The sequence below is a fragment of the Drosophila simulans genome, chromosome 3L (assembly GCF_016746395.2).
Source record: "Drosophila simulans strain w501 chromosome 3L, Prin_Dsim_3.1, whole genome shotgun sequence".
NCBI classification, from domain to species: domain Eukaryota; kingdom Metazoa; phylum Arthropoda; class Insecta; order Diptera; family Drosophilidae; genus Drosophila; species Drosophila simulans.
In genome coordinates this window covers 1859975-1881542 of record NC_052522.2, presented here as the reverse complement: position 1 = coordinate 1881542, position 21568 = coordinate 1859975, and the positions used below count along the sequence as shown (strand labels likewise).

At 42.3% G+C, this 21568-nt stretch overlaps 1 protein-coding gene across 2 annotated transcripts; it reads left to right on the top strand.

The window, feature by feature from the left end:
* The first annotated feature begins 4552 nt into the window (after positions 1 to 4552).
* LOC6736430 (lysosome membrane protein 2) lies at positions 4553 to 21362 on the top strand. Of its 2 annotated transcripts, XM_016170433.3 has the most exons (8): positions 4553 to 4888; positions 12084 to 12363; positions 17746 to 17837; positions 17896 to 18053; positions 19185 to 19326; positions 19435 to 20148; positions 20326 to 20451; positions 20510 to 21362. In XM_016170433.3, the coding sequence occupies exons 2-8, from the start codon at positions 12093 to 12095 to the stop codon at positions 20891 to 20893; spliced, it is 1887 nt and encodes a 628-aa protein (XP_016029942.1). In that variant the 5' UTR covers positions 4553 to 4888; positions 12084 to 12092; the 3' UTR covers positions 20894 to 21362. The 2 variants fall into 2 exon arrangements, with proteins under 2 accessions (XP_016029942.1, XP_044778767.1); XM_044922832.1 differs by lacking the exons at positions 4553 to 4888; positions 12084 to 12363 and adding an exon at positions 17055 to 17220.
* Positions 21363 to 21568: the final 206 nt, after the last annotated feature.

Sequence of the window (21568 nt, the reverse complement as noted above, 5' to 3'; positions counted from 1 at the left end):
AAATTGAGCAAACTAAGGGCCACAGCCTCTGAAGCCATTTAGTCGATTTCGAGGCTCTGTGCGTTGTCATACAGATAATGTTATTTCTGAAAATATGTAAAGAATAAAAATATTAACTCCCATGGTGAGTAGTTATTACCATATAATTAATTACGTGCAGTGACTGACTCTTCGACTCTTCGGAAAGAAAAACCGAAATAATAAAAAACTATTGCATAATAATTAAGCAGCAAATTAAACAGCGGGCAATGAGCCAGTTAATCATCGACTTCGCAGGCGAGGACCTGCCATCAGTGAGTATTGAAGTGCATATATCGATCAAACTGAATGACAATTGATTGAGTGCGGCCAGAATAAAAAGTGCAATAAATACAACGAGCTTTGCCGCAATTTGCCGACCCTTGAACGTCGTTTGACCTCCGACCTGAAGTTATATAGCTTTACCGTTGGGTGTCTGTCCGCACATTGCAATCATTTTAGTGGCCGACGTCATAAAAAGCGCACTGGGCCTTAAACCAGTTTCAATAAATGTAAACGTTTTATTTTAAGACCATTTGTAGCGGGTTTACAGTTGGATCAATTAAGCCGTAAATGAAGAGGAGCTTTCCGCAATGCGATCGCCGTAAAACCCCTCCATAAACTATTATTATTATTCCAATAGCCGGTGCAAGATTAGTAGCCTTGACAGTAATTGGTAATTGCAGTGGAAAACTGCTCGAAAGTTAATGAGGAGGCCAGTCAAAGCTGGGGCAATCGGGGGAAGCCTTGTTTTTGCCTTGTGGATCATTTGTCGGGTACCGCCCCATTCTATAAAGGGGCGGGATCATGACGTTGGCAAATCTACTGGGCTTAACTACCATTAGGTTGCTTAACTTTCGTCAATGAAATCAATAGCAATAAGTGTTTTCAGACGTATTTGAAAAATTCACATGCATTCAACTAAATTTATTCATTTTGTAAAGATAATGAAGTTTATAACATGTACATATTGTATCTTCCTAAAAGTATGCAGAACTGTATCTCAACCTTAACAGTATCTGATTATGTGGCGAGCAGTGCTATGTTATGCCGAGAAACTAGTTTCTGTTGGCTACCTGTAGATACTGTTAACTAAATGTTATTTGGTTTAACATAAGTTTAAGCTTATAACATCACCACATTCTTCAACATTTATATAGCAAATAAAGCCCTACAAATTCCAATTAAGCGGCGAATAATCCCCCCGCCATATGAACTCAAATGAAAATTAAAAATCAAAGATGCAAAGCATTTTCCACAAATTAAAACATTAAGTCTGCGGGTAATTATTTCCGCTTCAACGCCTCCAACAGCAAGGCGAAAACTTTTCATTTCTTGGCCATAATAAAGAGATTTGTCTGCAGGGGCTGACTTGGCTTGCTTTTGACCACGATTGCGCAGAACCCTGCAGCCCTGGTGGAGTTTGTCTGTTTTGTCCTTCAAGCGGTAATTGAAAGAAAAAGATGTATTAAGTTGGCCAATTCGCCGGATGGGCCAACTCCTCGGACTGCGACTGCTTCTAGGCCAGTCGTCTGTGAATTATGATGGCCCTTGGAGGGCAGTGTTTTGCAAGCCTGTTTACCGCGTGGTCGTTGAATAATTGAATAAATGGATATGTAAAAATTTCTGCACTTCATGTCATATTTTTGGCAATATGTTTATGGCCATAACCAGCCAGCAGATATTGTTTCAGCTAGGTCATATGTTTCATGGGCCTGGCTCGTGCTGTCTGATTTCCGATTTGCTTGGCAATGAGATGCCGTTTGATCTTCTCAATCTTTCTGGCAGGGTTTTCGGGCTGGGACTTGTAGTAACCTCTCTAGGTTGGATTGCGACACTTGAGACCTGTTTTCGTGATCGTTCAGGTGAATCAACTTTCAATATGAAGGATGATGTGTCGTTCTGGTCACACCCTCCTCAATATCGAATCTCTAAATATAAACCAAAAGTGTCTCGGGTTCAGAGTTCGCAGTATCCCAGACTTACTTTGTTGATCCTCGAGTGCGATATCTACCTAAATCTGGGCCCTTACGCCTGTTTGACCAAGGTTTACAGCCGAGTGTCTGACAAACAAATTAAAAAGTTTGCTATAACTATATAGGAAAGGGCCCGTACAATATTGGGGCTTGGCCAGTTCGAAGTGCTGGGAATTTCTGTTTGTATGCTGGCAAAAGCGTAACTATTGTTAACAATTTGTTGGGAATGGGTTTTTGTAGTTTTAAGGAAGCAAATCTAAGCGTTGAGAATTCTACCAAACAAATTATTACTAATCGGGCTCAAAGCAGTAGCATTACTTAAGGAAGGGTACCAAGCGGACCTTCAATATTTGTTCTGTATAAAATAGTCATGTGCAAAGCATTTAAAACCAATTTTAATGAGCCTGACGTTAGTTCTGTAACTACTTAAAATCAATATAAGAAAACATTTCACACATTTTCGCGCCATGAAAATTTGCACGTTCCAGGCTAGAGATACTAATTTATAAATCTATAACTTTCCTCGTACGATTTTCCTTAGTATTTAAGTTTGACATCATCATTTGCCCAAATCACCATGTTTTTAGTGACTTCTTCGTTTTTGATCTCGCTACCAAGTACCGAGCATGATCATGCAGTTAAGATCTTTGTCGCCGGACAATTAAATCGAACGTGCCGTTAACTAATCACCCATTTAAACCCGACTCCGTGTGATTTTGCCCGGCAAACTTGAACTTGCGATGAGTGGACATTACTGGCCTCTGTAAAAATGACTTAAGTCATTCCAGAGGCAAATTCCTCTTGCCATTCAAGTGGAGCGTCTGCCGAGGCAGTTTGAATATTTTTAATGTCCCCCGTGGCCTTTTCCGCAAAATGCTGGCAATTATAATTATAAACAATATAAGTTAAAATTTTGGTTGTCCAAAAACGACCACAACTTGTCCCATAACATGTGTCGCGGTCTTAACTTTTCGTTGTCAAATGTAAATATACTTGGATGTGCTTTAGTTTCGAGTTTCACAACTGCAATTAAGTCGTTCTTGACAACTGCAGCCTTCGGGGCTACTTGTACTGTATATTAGATTAAGGTCTTTTGGGCCAAATAAGTGCAGTGGCATCCTTGGCCACTAACTGGGTAACTGTGTCATTTGTAAGCTGAGCGGATCTCAGTTATTTCCGACTATCCGGCTAACCAAGTTTACTGAGCACTTGAGGATTTTCGAGGGCTTTGTGCATTGTGACCCACTGGAATCGCATTGAACTGCGGGAGCACTTCCTTTGTGGCGGCAAATTGTTGTACAAAAGACCAGTTTCCGGTGCGGTCATGCTACTTAATGTGCTGAAATCTAAAGTAAGCAAACTGAGCTGTCATCTATCGTCATCAATCATCACTGGAACCGAAGCTATCCCAATGCAATATGTAAACCTCACAGATTACAGCGGATTTACTAGAGTGCCATGCTAATTAGTTGGGTGTATTTTTAGCCTAAGAAAGTTATGATTGACTCGGCTAGTTGATGTCCTTCAATCAATGGGTATATTTATCAATTCCATTAAATTTATGACCAAGTTCTTGGCCGTAAAGCAACCCCTATCTACATACAGGTCTCTAATTGAAGAGTTCAGATCTCGTCCGGTGAGATCAACAATAGATACTACTATACTCATGACGTCAGTGCGTGATAGCTGATTTGTATTTGTTGAATCGCTCTGAATCGACGGGAATTAGCCGTCTGGCGAGGGCAGTCAAGCCCCCGATTTGAGTTGTTTACTTAGACACATAAAAACAAGTGCGCGTCTGGAAAATTTTCCACTTCGTTTTATGGCAAATGGGGAGTTTTCACAACTATCGCCTTCAAGGTGTATAAATCGGGCTAACTATTTGTAATTAATTGAGTCTTCAATGGAATCATCCAAATAAAATTAGACTGCACTGCAATTATAGGCTAAAATAAAGTTTAAAATTGTATTTAAAGTAAGTACAGAAACCTTTTTTAGAGCGAAAACATTGCCTATATTTTTTCTCCATGCATTCGCGATCCTTGGTAAAAGGCATATCTTTCCGTGCTGTCGCACCGCATATCCCTCAGAAAAACCCCAAAAGTCGGAAATACTAAGGAAGCTATAAAACGGCGTCAAGTTCACTTAACTAGAACCACCGACGGCGATAAAAAGCGAGAAGACGCAAACAAGTAAACAAGAGAAGTAACCCATCCAAAGTACAGGTGACTCAGCATAAACGCGAAAAAACCCCCCGATTCAATCAGGCCAATTACCTGTTGAGGAAAGGAAAAACTCAACCTGAGAGAAACTCACCTCGGCTGCGCATGCGTTTAAGCCAATTGCCAAATTTCTGTTTCTGTTTCTGCTTCTGCTTCTGTTGCCTTAAATCTAAACAGCGGCTAGGATTGCAGCACTCCGGGCGAGCAGAGCGGTGCGAGTATCTCACAGATACATTCAAGCGTATCTGAACGATCGGCTCGGCTTAAAAGCACTCGTACTTAGTCGGCGATCGCTGCCGAAGTCGTCGCAAGTCTGGGGGTTTTAAACAAAAACGTCTTGCCCAGACGACGGTCCATTCATGCCAGTTTTTCATTTCGACGCGTCAACTTCAAACGACACATGCTCTCGCCAGCGGCGCGATCGTCAGTAAATGCGGCTAAATAATAAATCCACAGAGTTCGACGAGTGTCTGTGCGAAGGATAATGCTAGTATGAGTTCTTAAAAACCAAATTGCAAGCGAATAACAAATCGTAATTGGCTCAAAATCAATTGGCTTGCGGCAGTGAATATGCGAAAAGTTTACATCTGACCCAAATAGATACCAATCGTAGTTCCACTAGCGAAAGACAAACCTTGGATTAGCCGTGCAACGCCTGAGAATTTTCGAAAAGTAAGTGACAAACGGGGCGTATGAGTTATGGCCAGAGGGCGTATGTGCAACATTCTGTGTGGTGCAAAAATTGTAAATATCAAGTGTGGTTTCATTAATTATATTTCGCGTGTCAAGTACGGAATTTTATTAATGTGCTTCTGTTAAAGGTTTCGCCGATTGGCTGTAATGTTTTCATTAACTGCCAAAGAATAATTGTCTGCAATTTATTAAACTTGCTTAATTATTAACCCTTGACTTCAATGTACAAACTTTTGTTAATTAATAAGAAAAGCAAAACATGTTTAGTGTTGTGACTGCATAATTGTATTCAAATTGAGTCGTCGAGATGTAAATTATTTTGATCAACTTTAAGCAGCTATAGGATTAATTAATTTATTGTTTGGAATTGGATTATTTCTCTTGAATTTAATTTATTCAAATATCGTGATAGAAATTGCAATTGTTCATGAACTGAATTAATTATTTATGTCAAAAGAAATGTCCAGCAAAATCTTTAAATTCAATTTAGGAGTACTTATCTGATTTAAGCTGAAATCGAAAATATAATTGAATACATTTCAATGATAGCTCCTGTCAACAAATTAAATTTCAATAGTGCTATATTTATATTGTTTTATTATTAACTTATTACCTTTATCAGCGCCACGATTATATAAGCTTAAATCGACAAACCCCTGCACCTTTTAATCGAAATGCAGTTCAATGTGCGCATTTAATTGGATTATAAACATTAACGGAGCTGTCAAAAATATCATTTTATTCGCCAGACGGGAGCAAATCAATTAAGCTGATTGCGAAAATTTCACTGGACAGCCGGCAGCCTTATCAATGGGATGTCAAAAATCTAGACTACTCAGAAAAGCCCTTGCCCAATGACTCTTGGGTTGTTTGCTTCAATTTATAAACAGTTTTGTGTGCTGTTTCTGCCTTCGCTTTTTGGCTCATTTTTGCAGTCTGCAATTAAGTGTGAACATTTTGCAAGTTATGCAAAATAACGGCAATGTGGTTATGAGCGGTCATTTCTCGTATGTTTGTCTCTTGGCCAAATGCATATTTTTTGGAGTCTGCCGATCTGTTTTCGGTTTTCGGCTGGTGGGGGATTTCACAAGTATGCCATTGCAGACACGTACCGAAAACCCCACAACGATGCGTTTTCCCCACCCCTGATTAAGTTTGACCCACATGCAGGCCGAGTTCAGGTCAATGTTAAGGTGAAATTTAAATTAAAAAAAAAAGCCACAATGTAAGGTCACCTAGCTCTGCGTACTTCCCTTTCAGCGGAACTAGAGGCCTGACGTATAACATAGATCTTTCTAGCTTATGCGTCAAATCTCGCTATTGATTATTGACAAATCCGTCTCATTTACGAGTTCCTATGCCATTTGCGCAGATCTTGCAAAATGCGTTTTATGACCCCAGTGACAGCTAAATAGAAACACTTGAGGCAAATAAAAGTAATAAAAATTGAGACATTTGTGTGTGAAATGGTGTGAAATTTAGGGGTCAGTGCAAACAGTTGAGGCAGAATTTTGAAGGTCGGCTGTGTGGGGAGAGATGTCCCAAAAACCAACAATCTATGACGACATTTGGACTTAACTTAAGTGTACGTAATGTGGGAAAGCTGAAAGAAGCCTTTTCCCTCGTTAAGTTTGTACTAGATACAGTTTAGTGCAAATTTAGGTCTTTCAACATCCTCACCCACTCCACAAGCCCTATTTTATCACGCCACATTTCGGCTTAGCCCAATCAGTTTCACTTTCAAGTGAACCGCAGACAGCAATTTAGGCGAAATTTCCAACGCTGTCTACACCTCTGGGAGTAGAGCACTTAGTTGGGACAGCCAGCTAGTCACTCATCCCATCCAAACCCACCCAGCCATCCATCCAGTTGTCCGCCCACCGATTTGCTAGACTTAAACGTGGACACAGAAGTTGTCTTAAATTAACCGCAAGCGAAAAAATACCTTTAAGTGCAATAGACGTCACACAAAAGGCCGCTTTTGTTGCGTTGCTTTGGTGCTTTCCTAACCGTTAAATTGAAATATTGACACAAGTTTTGTGATGAGTGTACCTTTTTTTTTGTGAATTTCTGATTCATTTGACCACGGCCCGGGGCAGGCACACTTGCTAATAACGCGAACATACAATATCTGGCAGATAGGTTTACATAATGAGCGGGCCATGCTCTTTAATAACCAACTGATTGGCCCCCTGATAAGACCGAGAAATTGGCAAATTGCCATTTGGCGGCTTAAAGTGCGAGAAAGCCATCAATCGCTAATTTCTGGCCGCGGGCGAGACAAGCGAATCGGCTGGCTTATATACTATGGTGACTTAGGTCAGGATTGAAGTTGCCGGCCCACACACACTCGCGCACGACCTTGCCGGCCTTATTTCTCTGACAACCAGATCCGACCCTTCTCAAACCGAGCGAAATTGATTCATGACTCGCCGAAAAAGCCTGCTCGAAAAGGCCCTTTTGATTCAGTGGAAATTCTCAAGCGTAATTGGAGCATTTCGCGTATCGTTTCGCCAAAAAATGGCCATAAAATGTTCCCAAAAATAGACAGCGGGAGAGTGTGCGCGTATAAGTTACAACACTCGACGCAGCTGCTGCCGAGTATTGGAAAATATTTGCCAATAATTCAGCTGTTGATGGAGCGGCCAGCAACGCTTCAGTGATTGGCCACGGTTTAAGCCAAGCCTGGGACTGGGACGAGTACTGCAACTCCGTCCAGACTCCATGACGTTCGCAACAATCTTGTTAACGTTTTTTGCCGCTCTCGGGTTTGTGTGAACGCGTGTCAAATGCCGGGGCAACTAATCAAGTGATTTTGAAGATGAGAGCTCAATTAGGGCAACTCAATTGAAGAGGCATTTATCGAACTACTGCAAAAAAGGTAACTATTATTGGGGATTTACTTGTTAGGTTGCAAATCTGAAAGAAAAAAAAATTGTTTAAAGAAATAACTTAACTTACTTTAGGTTGATCCCACAATGTCAAGTTCGTTTCCTAAGTCTTTCGTTTTACATGTACGAACTCTACTTTCCACACCCAACCTGCCGCATTTTCTCAATTTCTATAACAACAATTATTTTAACATGAAGTTTAATGTTAATGTTGAATTACTTAATGCCATTTAAATTGTTTACATTGCTCGTGCAGTGTTTGCTGCTGTTGTTGTACCATTTATAGAATGATTTGTTGCGCTTGGCCTGGCTAGCTGAGCTATGAATATGCCCATGTAAATATACCCATCGCTTTCGCTCCCGATGCGTTGTATCTTAATTGAGCTGAACAAAACGATGGCATAATAAAATAAAAGTTGGATGAAGTCTACTCCCCGCCAAGGAAAGTGTGGCGCTACCAAGCGGAAAGCTCTCACACAGAAAGAAATTACGTACTAACTTTAATTGGAACTTTAAGAATGGAATAAATTGCCATTCAAAAATTCCCTCGGAAGCAATCTAAAATGTAATCATAATAATTAGGGTTTTAAAGGCGACTTCGTGTTTTTTTCCCCGGTGCACTTAGCTGTTATGCTATTGGGGGCATAGCCAAATAAATGCCCAGCCCCATATATAGGCTGCAATTAGAGCTAAATGAGAGAGCACTTCTGGTTCGAACGGAGACTTCCGGAAAGATTTTTATGTTTATCTCAATGTCAGCAGCGGGAGAGATGAACGAACCTTTCGCATGTGAAATCGAACAAAAAGAGGCAACCCCCAGTTTCAATAATTGCATACAATTTGCCAATCAACGCGTTCCCAAAGATGCCAATTATGAAATGCCAGGCCCTTGTGTCCATGTGCTCGTCCCTTTTGTGGGCGCACCTCTTGGCCATGGCTTATGAAGCCATTCAAGTGCCTTCGGCCAAGGAGGAAAAGGAAGCAGATGATTCCAAAAAATTGATATTTTATATATGTAATAACAGCGCAGGAAAGAAAGAAAAAATAATAACGACCATAAAATGATAAAGCGTTGGCTGCCGAAAATTAAGCAGAAATTTATTAAAAATGCATAAAACAGGCCGAAATCTCGCACTCCAGCCAGCACAAACTGGATCCCTCTGCAGCTGGGGATGGTAAATGGTATTTGCGGGAAAGAGAAAAGGTGGCGCGTGACCTTCGCACTACTGAGCAAAAAGTGCACAGTAACCTGAAACTGAGGCTGTGTGAAATTATTAAATCAGCAGCTTCACAGTCACAACTGCACTCCCAAGAAACCAAAAGAAACAAGTGCAACAAGAGGAACGACATCGCAGACATCGGACACAGCCATTCGGATGAGGAGGAGGGCAAGCAGCCACTTCGGCCGGTTGCTACTGTTTGCAAAGAGGCAACATCGCCGAATGAGTCAAGGAAAGCAGCGAACTTGAGATACACTCCACAGAAGTTAAGGAAAATATTTGGCAAGTGGTGTTTTCATATTTAGAGATTGAATAGCCAAGAAAACTGGTCAAATTTAGTAAATACTCTTTCTGTAAGTTACAACACTATTAATTAAAAGTAAAAGAAAAACATGAGTTGGATTTACCAACAAGTTATTCCAGAATTCCCGCAGAATGCCAGTGCTTGCCCAATTTTCCTTGCCCATTTAAAGTTCACGAAGCCATAGCTAAATGTGGGTTTTTCCGAAACTGATATCCTCCCTCCCAGCGAATTCAACACAATACCCCCAAGCAGGCGCCACAGAAGGCGCAGCTCTTGACTCACACTTCGAAATGCACGCGAACAGCAGCCACATCCACAGCAGCACAACATGAACCGCAGCAAAGTGCAGCAGGTGCAAGCGGGAAGGCAGATTTTCGGCAAATGCCAACGAACGCTTTGGACGGAGTGGCTCAGTGGTGGCTCGGTGGCCAAGTGGCCAAGTGGCCTGCTGGCCAAGCAACCTACTTCTGGCACTACTTTTGCTGCAACTGCAATCGAAAGTGAGGCTGAGCGACTGGAACTGGGACTGCGACTGGGACTGGGCATGGATATATAGATGCAAGCCATGGAATCGGGTTGGGTATCGTCGGCGTCAGCTGTTAGAAAGCTTCGCTAGCCGAGCTGGACATGGTGCTCCAGTGGCGGCGAGAGGCATGTGGCAGTTGCAACACATCCAGCCAGTTGCCATATACACCTCTGGTCTGGCCGGGGATATATGGCTATTATAAAAGCGTATTTAGGTCAATCAAATTTCGCATTTGGCATTTTGAAATTTCTTTACGCAAATGCTTGTGCTATTTTTTAATGATTTTCTAGCCAGGCCAATCCAGTCCAGAGTCGCACAGTGCCGGTGTCTTATTTTCGGATTGCATAATGTGCTTATGCCAAAGAAGCCAGGTGACCGCGGCGTGGCCAATAAGTACAATAAGCGCAAAATTGTAAAAAACGTGTTTAACTCTTGCTTTTTCTCCCGCCTGATTTAACCACTTTATTTATTTTCTTCTGCTCCGGCGAGCTGGGGACTTCTTAATGGATTGGCGCTGGCCATTGAGGCGTGACTTTCGGCAAAGGAGTGTGCAACAAGGGGTTAATGGTGGGGGAGTGTCGCACCGCAAGATGATAAATAATACCCACTTCCGACTGCCGAATGTTGAATGCTGAGTTCTGAATGCTGGTCTTCGAATGAAGTCGTTATCCAGGGAACCTCGCTCGTTTCCGCATCCTTTCCCTTTGAATACCCTTGGGAAGTTGGCAAATTAAATGCGGCCTTAATTATTTTATGCTCATTAAGCGCACAGCTAAATATTTGCCCTGCCAAAATGGCAAAAAGTTAAGGCGGCTTCTCTTGGCCCAAAGCAGTTTACAATCTGGCTGCAATTAAAAGAGATACGCAAAAAACAACGCAAAACAAAGTACGAAATGGTATAAATGTCATTAATTGGGTTTAAATATTGTTGTTTTCTTATTTTTTGCCTGTATCCAACTTTACACAACTTTGTTCATAAACCAAAATCGCTCAATTGTGACAGCCGTTTAACTAACATTTCAGTTATGTCAGAAGTCAATTAAAAATAATTTGCCCTCACTTGAGATGCGGCTTAAATGAAAATCTTGGTAAATGACCAAATGAGTAATGAGCTCACACTCGAAACGACAGAAATAGAGTTGAGAGTCCACTTAAGCATAAGTCCAGGTATGCAAAGTTCGTTGCCTCAGTCATTTGTTTTTTTCCGCACTTTGCATAGAAATATTCTCTCCTTTTCACAATAAAATTCCAAGTGTCACCGCGATTGAACTTGATTATTGATCATGTGCAGTGAGTACAATTCCCCTTTGGCCGAGATCATAACACTTTCCAGGCTTCACCCATAGTTTCCATTTTATTATTTTATTTATTACCATGTATTAGCATTTTTCGAATGAAATATAATGACAAGGGATTAACAAAACACATAAAAATAATTGGTCGAACATTTCAGCATTGAGCAATTAGCCAAATAGATTTATGGAGTATTTATGGAAATTCAAGACTTTTTAAAGGGCTGCTATTCAATTTGGGCAGTAATTCATATTATAGAACAATCAATATTATCAATAATTATTAATTATTTGGAATTTCCTTACCATAAACTAATCTAAGAATAATTTTTATTTGTACTTTTTGAGTTGCTTGTGATATGATTTGATCACGTGCATTGACCTGAGTTTGATTCCGCATTGCCTGATTAATACACTGAGATCGAACTGAGATCTTCACGTTTTCCTGGACCCACTGATAGATTCCATTCGATTTTCTGCATTTTCAATTAGTAAGCAAATGAAACTGTGCCGGTAGCCAGTGGCTGCTGGCCAATTAGCATATTGTCTGTGGCTTAAGGTAACGACCTGCCAGCGGAGAGGGTTCCCCGGCACTCACGTAGCAAGTGACAAATGTATTTACGCCATGGAGCATTTATCAGCCACCGGGCTAATAAAAACATATATTATTATACTGTTGTAACTGAATTTATGGCACGATTCATTGCGGTTTCAGTAGGTCCGCTTGAAAATGCAGCTAATCGCAGCCAAATCTTTGAAGGAGTATGCCAAGGTTCTACAAATTCTTCGCGTCTCCAGGTTAGACAAACGACCCCAGGAAACACTTGACCGACACGGCAGGCCATTTAAATTATAATTGCCTTCCATAAATATGTTGTTGTCCCCTAGTCGCCGCTGAACTAATCCACCTCAACCGCTTTTATTGCTACTATCTCCGATAGACTTGAATTATGGGCTTGGAAAAACATTACCTGCGATATGGACGCACCGCTAGAGATCACCTCCTTGACTGGGCCACCTGTGGGCGTGGTCGACGACAGCAGCAGCAGCAACAACAGCAGCAACAGCAACTGCAACAGCAGCATCCGCAGCAGCAGCAGCAACCACATGCACAGCCATCACAGGGGTCAACTGCCACGGGGCGGAGGTCCCGCCCCCATGTGACACACAGGGGAACGCCGCTCTCCATGCTGATATCAAATGGAGTTAGGATTAGCAATAGTAAGTACAACCCACTTAATTACACCGCCAAATATGCCAGTCATCCGAGTGAATATAAATAATGGATGCATAAACAAGGCGTATCTGAATGCAAAAACAATTAGTACATTAATTTCAGCACGGGGCACATCATCAATAAGAGTTACGGAAAATTCTTTTTAGAAATAGTAAACACATATAAGAACTCTTTGAGTATAATCACCATTTTAGGAATTTTCCCATACTATTTGGACAAGCTTTCCCGAAAAGGAAATGCCTTGACTGACAGATTCTTATCACCTTCGTCAAATAACAAGAAAATCGAATTAAAGAAAAATGTTATTAAACACTCAATTAGCTAACTAAAGTCAATATCAACTGCCAAATTGGTCAGAAGCCTGTTGAGTTGGCTGAAAGCAAAGACCAAACCCACACTAGCAAATTGACAGATTGAAAAAATACCGCAAAATGCTGTATACGAAACTGGTCATCCAAGAACTGCAGCCGAAAAACTGAAAAACGAGTCTTTGGCCGATAGGAAAAACCAAGAGGCAATAAGAAATAAACCCGAAAAAACAAAAAACAAAAAATCAAAACAATTTAGAGGTAGACTTGAAAACGAAAAGTCGAAAACAGCTAAACTGAGCGGCCAACTAAGCGCAGATGTAAATCAAGGAAACACACAGACACGAACTCTAGTTTTTCAATTCAAACGGAGACTGTAGCGTTCTATGCAATGGCCGACATTGCGTATACGCCGAGTGAGCCAAGCCAAGCCAAGCCAGCTAGGCTTAGTTAGTCGAAGGCAGCCAAGTGTGCAAACAGCCAGCCAGCTAGCAAACAGTAACTAGTAACCATGGCCAAGAACATTCGCCAGAGAGGGACGGCAGCTATCTGAACTTGGCTTAGACTGGAGCCCAGGCTCCGTTTGTTTACGTTTCGCTTTTCACAATTTTTTGGTTGAATTTTTGTGTTTTCTGGTTTCGGTTTCACTTTGTTTTCGAGGCATTTTCGATTGTCGCTTATATAGAATTATATTTGAAGCGTTTTGCACTTGACTATTGGCCTGGCTTTATTGCCATGTTGGCCAAGTGCCTTGCTATTGCTATTGGACTTCTAGGGGATGCTGCTTGGCCAGGGGCAATTATGGGTACTTCTGTGGGACGTGACGATCGACGAAGGATTTATCTGAGATGTATCTTTACGATGAAAGGCCAAAATAGTAAAGCTTTTAATTGGCCTCTATACTGGCTTATGTGAGAGATGCTGTCTAGCTGTCTTACTTCTTCTTCTTACTGAGGAAGCTAGCTGATTTCCCTTGGGCAATTCTATTGCAAAGTCCGAGCATAACAAACAAGCAACAAGCACAAGCAGTATTAAAAACAGAAAATTGGCAATTGAAAACTATGTGGCCAGCAATACTAGCCACTTTTAACTGCCAAGTACTCGGACTTGCGAAGACCAATACCAGCAACTAGCCACGAGCTCATTCAAAGCAAATATGAAAATGTTGCCAAATCAATGGGCAAGACATTTAGAGAGGGGATGGGGGGAAATTACCACACCGAAAGCAATTGAACTTGATGTTAACAATACTTCCACATATGTGCATTACAAAGTCTTCATATAAGTAATAAAATCTGAAGATACCTTACTTTCAATATTGATCCAAGTGATTTTTAATTAGTAGTTTTTCTCCATTACCTTGTGATAGATAAGCTCCCTAGTATTTCTCCCTGTGCAGCTGAGGCTGCAAAACAGTGAATGAGCGTTGAAATTGAGTGAACGAGTGGGTTCCGAGTCGATTCAAGGGGCCAGTGATAGCGACAGTGAGTTGAGTGCTTGCGAGTGCGAAATCAAGTAGCCGCCGTGGATGCCGTGTGGATTGGGAGAGTGAGCATGAATAAACACATGCAGGTTGCTTATGGCCAATTCTATGTCTTGAAGGGGGGCGGGGGGGCTCTAGACGCGGGCGGCGCGGTTTTGCCCGTTTGTTTGGCCGGCTCAAACAGAGACAGGCGCGATGGTTGCAGTCGATGCAGTGGCTCAAGTGCCGAAGAAGAAGAGTTCCCGAATGCAGCGGACTCTTTGGCAACACCGAATCACGTCTGCGAGCGGAGTGTGCTTTGCGATTATATAACCAGATGCTGGCATTAAGGCCTGGCCAAGATCGTGCCTCAGCTTCGGCTGCTCTGCGTTGGAATTTTTAAGATGTTGACACAGAATGCAGTCAACCAGAAGCCAAAACAAATATAATGTTTGAAAAACGCTTAAATATTGAATACTAAATATTTTTAAATTGGAAATGTCAACGTAAAACCTATAACCTTCCTATAAAGGAAGCGTATAGGAAGTCTGAGAACCACATATGTAGAAAAATAAATTCGCCAGTTAAATTTTAATCTTGCTATATTAATCTAAATGGGGTCATCAATTACATTCCGAGTGGAAATGCCAATTCACTTTCCATTCTGGGTTTCTCCCCAGGATTTCCGCTACGAGCCTTCGCAGTGCTTCCCTTTCATCTCGGTGCGAACTTTCCAGATCCAGTTCCTAACCTTCGGCCGGCCCATCTCTTCATGGGTCCTTATCCCGGCCGAGAATCAGTTGTAAATGCTTTAATTAAGGGCCGAAACGCGATAACTTAAATGCAAAACTGCGCGAAGGCACGTCTCGGTGGCAGAAAACCGGTTGAGATGTGTTTTTTTCGTGGGACATGCCCATAGCCATTGCCCTTTGTTTCGGCTAATTGGCCAGTGCTGGCCACTAAGGGATCTCCAATATATGTACATGGCATGCGGATAGAAGATCGGCGGAGGAGATGCGGTCACGTGATGCAAATTGTGAGGCGTACGAGGAAGTGATCTCGGACCGCCAGGAATTGCCATTATTTGCTTAAACAAAAGTGTTTACATGGCCATAAAGATTTCGGGGGAGGGGCAGCCGGATCAGGTCTTGGAATATTGTGATTTGCACGGCACGTTCTTAGGCGAAATCTCGGCGCGATTGTCTCGGACATTGCAACTGTTTAGCTCCATTGTTAATGGACTACGGTATGGTATTGTCTATGCGGGTCTAGAAACTGTCTATTGAAATGGTATATGACCAGCACGCTTTGTTGCCTTTTCGCCGCCACTTTTGTTGGCCAAGAGCTGCGAAGCAGCTGCAGCTTTACGGCCGGTAATTGTGAGCGTTAATTTTAACAGGCAATTGGGAAACTTGCGTTTATTCTTTTTCGCCTTTTTTCCTCTGTTTTTTTGGGGCCAAGCTTCGAGCGAAACAACAAATAAAAGCAGGTTGCACAGACCTCCCAGCCGGCAAATGTTTCACTTAGGCCTCCCAGCTAATATTACTGACCATTTAAATTGTCTCATTTAAACAGTTTGAAAGTCAACGGCAATTGCAGAGCTCTTAGATTTTCTCGCTTTTCTCGGTGATTTTTTTTTTTCAAAACGTTTGTGCGTGGTTTTTGGCTGGCTGTCGAGTTTAGAAGCTTGAAAATATGAGAATCGCGTGCTCAGCTGTAATTTTCAAAAGAAACGAGCATATGACACCAGCGGCCAAATCCAATTGAAGCAGAGGCGCACAGAAAAGGGGTATAATAATATTTTACAAGTACATTGTAAGCTGGTATAAATGCAAAACCCCTCCCAAGGAAACATAGTTCAAAATATAAATATTCGAGTAGTAGTAGCAGTGCTCACTTTGCGATCAGCATAATTGTCAACAGTCGTCGTTCGCTGACGTATCAATTGTGTGCCAAATGTTTAGTGACCATATCGCTGCGGCTATATGCCTATATGCCTACATACTACAATGTATATGGCTATATGTATCTTCGCATCGGGCTGAGAAAACCCGATTCGCAATAGCCGTTCGATTGCAGTAACATTATGGCTTTGGAGAACTGAGGAGCCGAATAAAGCCTTCCGTTGAGACACTGTCTTCCCTTGACCTTGGGCTCCGAAATGTTATGTGCCTCGTTTTATGACACTTGTCGCTTTTTTGGCTTTTTACTTCACTCTCCTTTTTTGCGTAACTTTCTCTGGGACAGAGTTTGTGATCGTCGAGCTCTTCAGGGTCAGTGGAACACGAAGCAGAGCAGAGCCGAGCAGAGAAGCCGCCTGAACTTTGCCGGCCAAAAAGTGATTCAATGCACATACTTCCATAATCCGGCTATGTTTTGACAGCAAGTAATGCACCCATATGGAAAATATGGGCTTAATGAGTTCCAAGCTGATTTATGGCATTCACGGACTAGATTTCTGCATCCAAGTGCATTTTTATTGCACTCTTACTTTTTAATAACTTTATTTATAGGGAGACCATGCAATCTGATTTGCATGACAATGTAAAATAGTGAGCTAAAAAATATTTTACAAATTGAGTTCAAACTTGGTTAATCTTAGTAATAGTAAATAATACGGTATAATTTATTATCCCTGCTGCTTATTCCGTGTAGAGTATTTCTGGATTCGTCTTCCCAATCGGAGTTCCTTCCCTTTTCACTTATTTTTTCGACCTTATCGCTGACGTCGCAGCTTTTGACTCAGTGACCTGCAAAATCGAAGCTGCTTTTTATAAGATAATAAATAATAAATAAAATTGAAATTTATGTTGTTTCAAAACGCTTCACCTTGCACTTTTTCGGGGCGGCGGCACTTTTTGGCGAAACCTGATAGCGAAAACGCTTTTTCTCGATCGGATCGGCGTGGCGATCAGTTCGTTGACTGATCGCCGCAAGTACAGAAAAACCCGTGAAAATACTCAGAACCCGTTGGCATTGCATGCCCATCATCTTCATCATCTCAGCGGATTCATCAGATTCGTCAACCGAGATGCTGCTGGCCACGCCCACCGCCTCGAAATGCCAGCAAGGTGATGTTGATATTGATGCTGCGGAACGTCCAATGTCCAGAGACTAAGTGCATGGGCCAATTAACATTGCATCGGCCGAGATTAAGTTTCAATTAGTGATAACAGAGGGTCGTAAATTTTGGCAGCTGTCATACGTGAATATGCTGCATGTCCGCTGGCGATAAGTCGGCCAAGATCGCGATTGACTGCCCACGAGATGGCGAATTCGAGTGTTGACCATTGTAATTGCATGTGACATCCGTGAAATTGCACCGTGAAATTCGCAAATAATTTTGTTTTATTTACCTTGCGAAATTGCACGAAAAAGCGGCATTAAAAAGGAATATGAAAAGCTGCACTTCAGGGGGTAATTTGCGTCATTATTCAGTCAACAAAACTGGGTTATATAACTCCGAGCATTTTGCTCTGCTTTCTAGGACTATCCAAATGGTATTTAATGATAGCACTTAGCTAAGTCAAGCTGCAATACTTTAATTTCCACTTACCCAGCAAAATAATAACTTCTCGTTTCTTCTCTCTTTCCAGATAGACTAGCTGTGATAATTATTGGGATAATTACTTTAATCTTAGGCATTATTTTATCCTCCATGCCCTGGCTGGATTATTTTATACTAAAGGTAAGTTCTTCGGAAGTCCAAGCTCCAGATGAAGGAACTAACTAGCTTAAAACTATAGAACTTAAGGCTGTGGAATGATACACTGAGCTATCACTATTGGCAAAGGCCTGGCGTCATCCGACTGACCAAGCTGTACATCTACAATGTCACCAATCCGGATGGATTCCTCCGAGGGGAAAAGCCGCACCTGCAAGAAGTTGGTCCTTTTGTGTACAGGTAAGCCAACCAGCTGCCGTATTTTGGCCATAAATCTCGGCAATTGAAACATTCGTCACGCCTTCTCTGACACCTCGGGCTGGAAAACCTTTAAGCATAGATAAATTTCCACGGCGGCTTTGGCACAGCACTCCGATTGGTCATGGTTTGCTGGGAAGTCAATGTCTTAATACCTGTAATTAGAATCGCAAGTGGCTAAAAGCAATTCAAGTGGCTAAAAATATTAGCTACGCTAACGGTCAGTGGTTAACTTATTGAACTTCTAGAAGGGATAATTAGGGGCTTAGGAAGTGATATCTGATTTATTTCCTTGGCTCTTAGACTACTGAACTGCGAATTCAGCATTTCGCTGTTAGCTGGAAAATAATTATAGCGGGGAAGTTTTCAAAACTAATGCAAGAGTTACAAAGTTCTACTTTTTGTTTTGGCCTTTCAAATGTCGCAGTTTGAGTTCCTTTATTATGGGTGTAAAAAAGTAACTCTACTTTGTTAGCTATCCTATTAATCACTTAAGCAACTGGGGCTTATCAAGATCAGATTGAACTAAGCGTGGGCATTAGCCACGGCTATGTGCAAACAATTGAATTATCTCTTCGGATTTTAACACCCAATCAAACTGGCCAACAGCCGTGAGCCGCCGTGCAATTAGTTGGCCAATTAAACCATGAGCTCACAGCTCTTGAAGGCGAGTTTCCGCTGATCGAGATTACAACATCTAGAGCTCGTGCAAATGTAATGCAATGTTTAATAATAGGCCTCCGTATGGACAGCCCACACTGAACCCGTTTAAATGAAGGATAACCCGAGAGGGTTCGGTTCAAAGTGATCAATCATTCAATCACTGCATCACAAGCTTAGAGTTTCATTGGCTATGGGAATCTCGGCTGGTGATGATAGGTTCAAATTGTGGCCGTAATGACAATCGAGGCCCAAAGTGCCTGTCATTCGCTGCCACTTTTTATGTTGGTTTCGACTCGTTTTGCTTTTTGCTTTTCCCCGGCCGAAACTGAACTTGACATTCAATTGCTTGGCTTTTTGTTGGCCGCCCCTGACTTTGGACCACGAATCCGAGTCCGCAGCACGTGCCGATTAATGATAAGACATTGTTTTCTCTTTCCCCGCTTTTTACAGGGAAGACATGCAGAAGGTGAATGTCAAGTTTCACGAGAATAACTACACCGTGTCATATCAGCATAAGAAGATACTGCAATTTGTTCCTGAACTGAGTATTGATAAGGACACGCCCATAACCACGCCCAACATTCCCCTGCTGGTAAGGATACGAAGTATTTAATGGCTTCATTCATGGCAACCACTGTTCCATATATATATTTTCTAATGAAAAGCATTAGCATGACTAACATGAAATACATTTTTAAAGACCCTCACCAGTCTCAGCCCGAAGCTGGGATATCTCCTGTCCAAGACCATATCCGTAGTGGTAACGGCTGCTCAATTCAAGCCCTTCATCAACGTCACCGCCGAGCAGCTGGCCTTTGGCTACGATGACGCGCTGGTTAGCTTGGCCCACAGGTTTTATCCGAAGCACATGAGACCGATGGAGAGGATGGGTCTGCTCCTGGGCCGCAATGGCACCCTCACGGAGGTGTCCTCCGTTAAGACAGGCATGGACAGCATGGACCAGTTCGGCTACATAGACCAGCTGAATGGACTGGATCACCTGCCGCACTGGAATGAGCCTCCATGCACCAGTATTGCTGGATCGGAGGGATCCTTCTTTCCGCCGCGGGAACTCACAAAATCGGAGGTGGTTCATATATACGACAAGGATTTGTGCAGGATTATTCCACTGAAGTATGTGGAGAGCCTGGAAAAGGATGGCATAGCGGCGGATCTGTTCCGACTGCCCAATAATTCCTACGGAGATTCCGCCCACAATCCGGAGAACAAGTGCTACGATACCAGCGAATACGAGCCCATTCAGGGTCTCCAGAACATCAGTCCATGCCAATATGGCGCCCCCGTTTACATTTCCAATCCGCACTTCTTTGAATCCCACCCAGATCTTCTCAATTCCGTGGAAGGCCTAAAGCCAGAGCGTGAGAAGCACGAAACCTACTTCAAAATACAGCCGGTGAGTGAATATAATAATAAATAATAATAATGATAATACTATATAATAAACTTTAACTATAAAAGTCACCTTAATAATGTGAGCCCTAGCATGTGCTTACGTAGTTTAATTTGTATCTTATACGAAGCTCGTGTTTTTCCGCATCGCTGTTCTAATTTAATGTCTGTTCTGTCTTAGAAACTTGGAGTTCCACTGGAGGGTAAAGTGCGGATACAGCTGAATCTTAAAGTGACACGTGCCAAGGACGTCTATCCAGTGCGTGATTTTCGAGACTTTGTCTTTCCGGTCATGTGGCTGGAAGAGGTGAGCCATCAAATGCCAGAACACACCCAGAAACCCCATTAAACTGCCAACTTTATAGGGCATCTCTGAGCTGACACCCGCCATCAAGCGCTGGATTTATTTGGGCACAGTGATAGCCCCGAGTGCCGTGCCCATCGGATCCTACCTGATGATCCTGGGGGGAGCCTTTGCCATTATCTTCAGCTTCGTGAGAGCCTACCAGAACTTTATGTTCGCCCAGGATCCCACGCTGGAGATCCTCGAGATGGGCAGGAGGTCCTTGAGGCGGGGCAGCAGTTTCATAGCCCATCAGCAGCACAGGCTGCTCGTTCATCATCGGGACAGCTACTCCCTGCTGCGACATGGACCCATGGCCACCTGTTTGGGGGAGGGGAACAGGGAGGACGACGCGCAGCCCATCATCGATGGCAGCCTCAGTGCCGGAATCGGTCAGGAGTCGTAGTTGCGCATATAGACGTACAACTAGATCCTTAAGGTGTGAATGCTCGAGTCTGCGAGAGTGTGTGTGTGTCTGCGAGGAGTTAATCTTAGTTTCGTTCTGGCCAAATTCGTGGCATATACTTGACGTTCTTGCCACTGCATATGCATTACCATTACTCAGTTTCCACATCGAACCAATCAATCATATTCATCTTGCTGCTACCAACGCCAAACGGGTTTGCTAGTAACTTGTATCGTGTATCTTGTAGATAGACGTATGAATTTGTACACATTTTTGTCACTGGAATGCTACAAATAATTCACTAGTCAATGATTACAATGTGAAAAATGCAAGCACTCATTTCTAGTTTTGATAGCTGTTAGTTAGGATAGTCGTAGACCTTAACTATATTGTATGTATTTGTTAAATAATGTTTAGGCAGAGGATGTACGAAATTATGAAATATAAATGAGAACTTTATAATTTTAAACTCATTTTTTGATTGCCCTTCGGGGAGCTGGCTTAACTTTTTTCAGCTTAATCCTTTTTCGCTTGAGCTCTCGTATTTCTTAAAAATATCTTTAGAGACCATAAATCCGAGCTGAAGGCATAAATCTGCTTGTTAACAGCAGATTCTGCATCTCCGAGCTTCGGCAGTTCGCAGAAAAATTTCTGGCTCTTATAAATCAAAGCAAG

What these genes read in the sequence shown, in the direction of transcription:
- LOC6736430 (XM_016170433.3), top strand. Translation starts at nt 12,093, where the DNA reads ATGGGCTTGGAAAAACATTACCTGCGATATGGACGCACCGCTAGAGAT. An exon ending in TGGATTATTTTATACTAAAG is followed by an intron (nt 17,838 to 17,895) that starts GTAAGTTCTTCG and finishes TTAAAACTATAG; the next exon opens with AACTTAAGGCTGTGGAATGA. An exon ending in CGCCCAACATTCCCCTGCTG is followed by an intron (nt 19,327 to 19,434) that starts GTAAGGATACGA and finishes ACATTTTTAAAG; the next exon opens with ACCCTCACCAGTCTCAGCCC.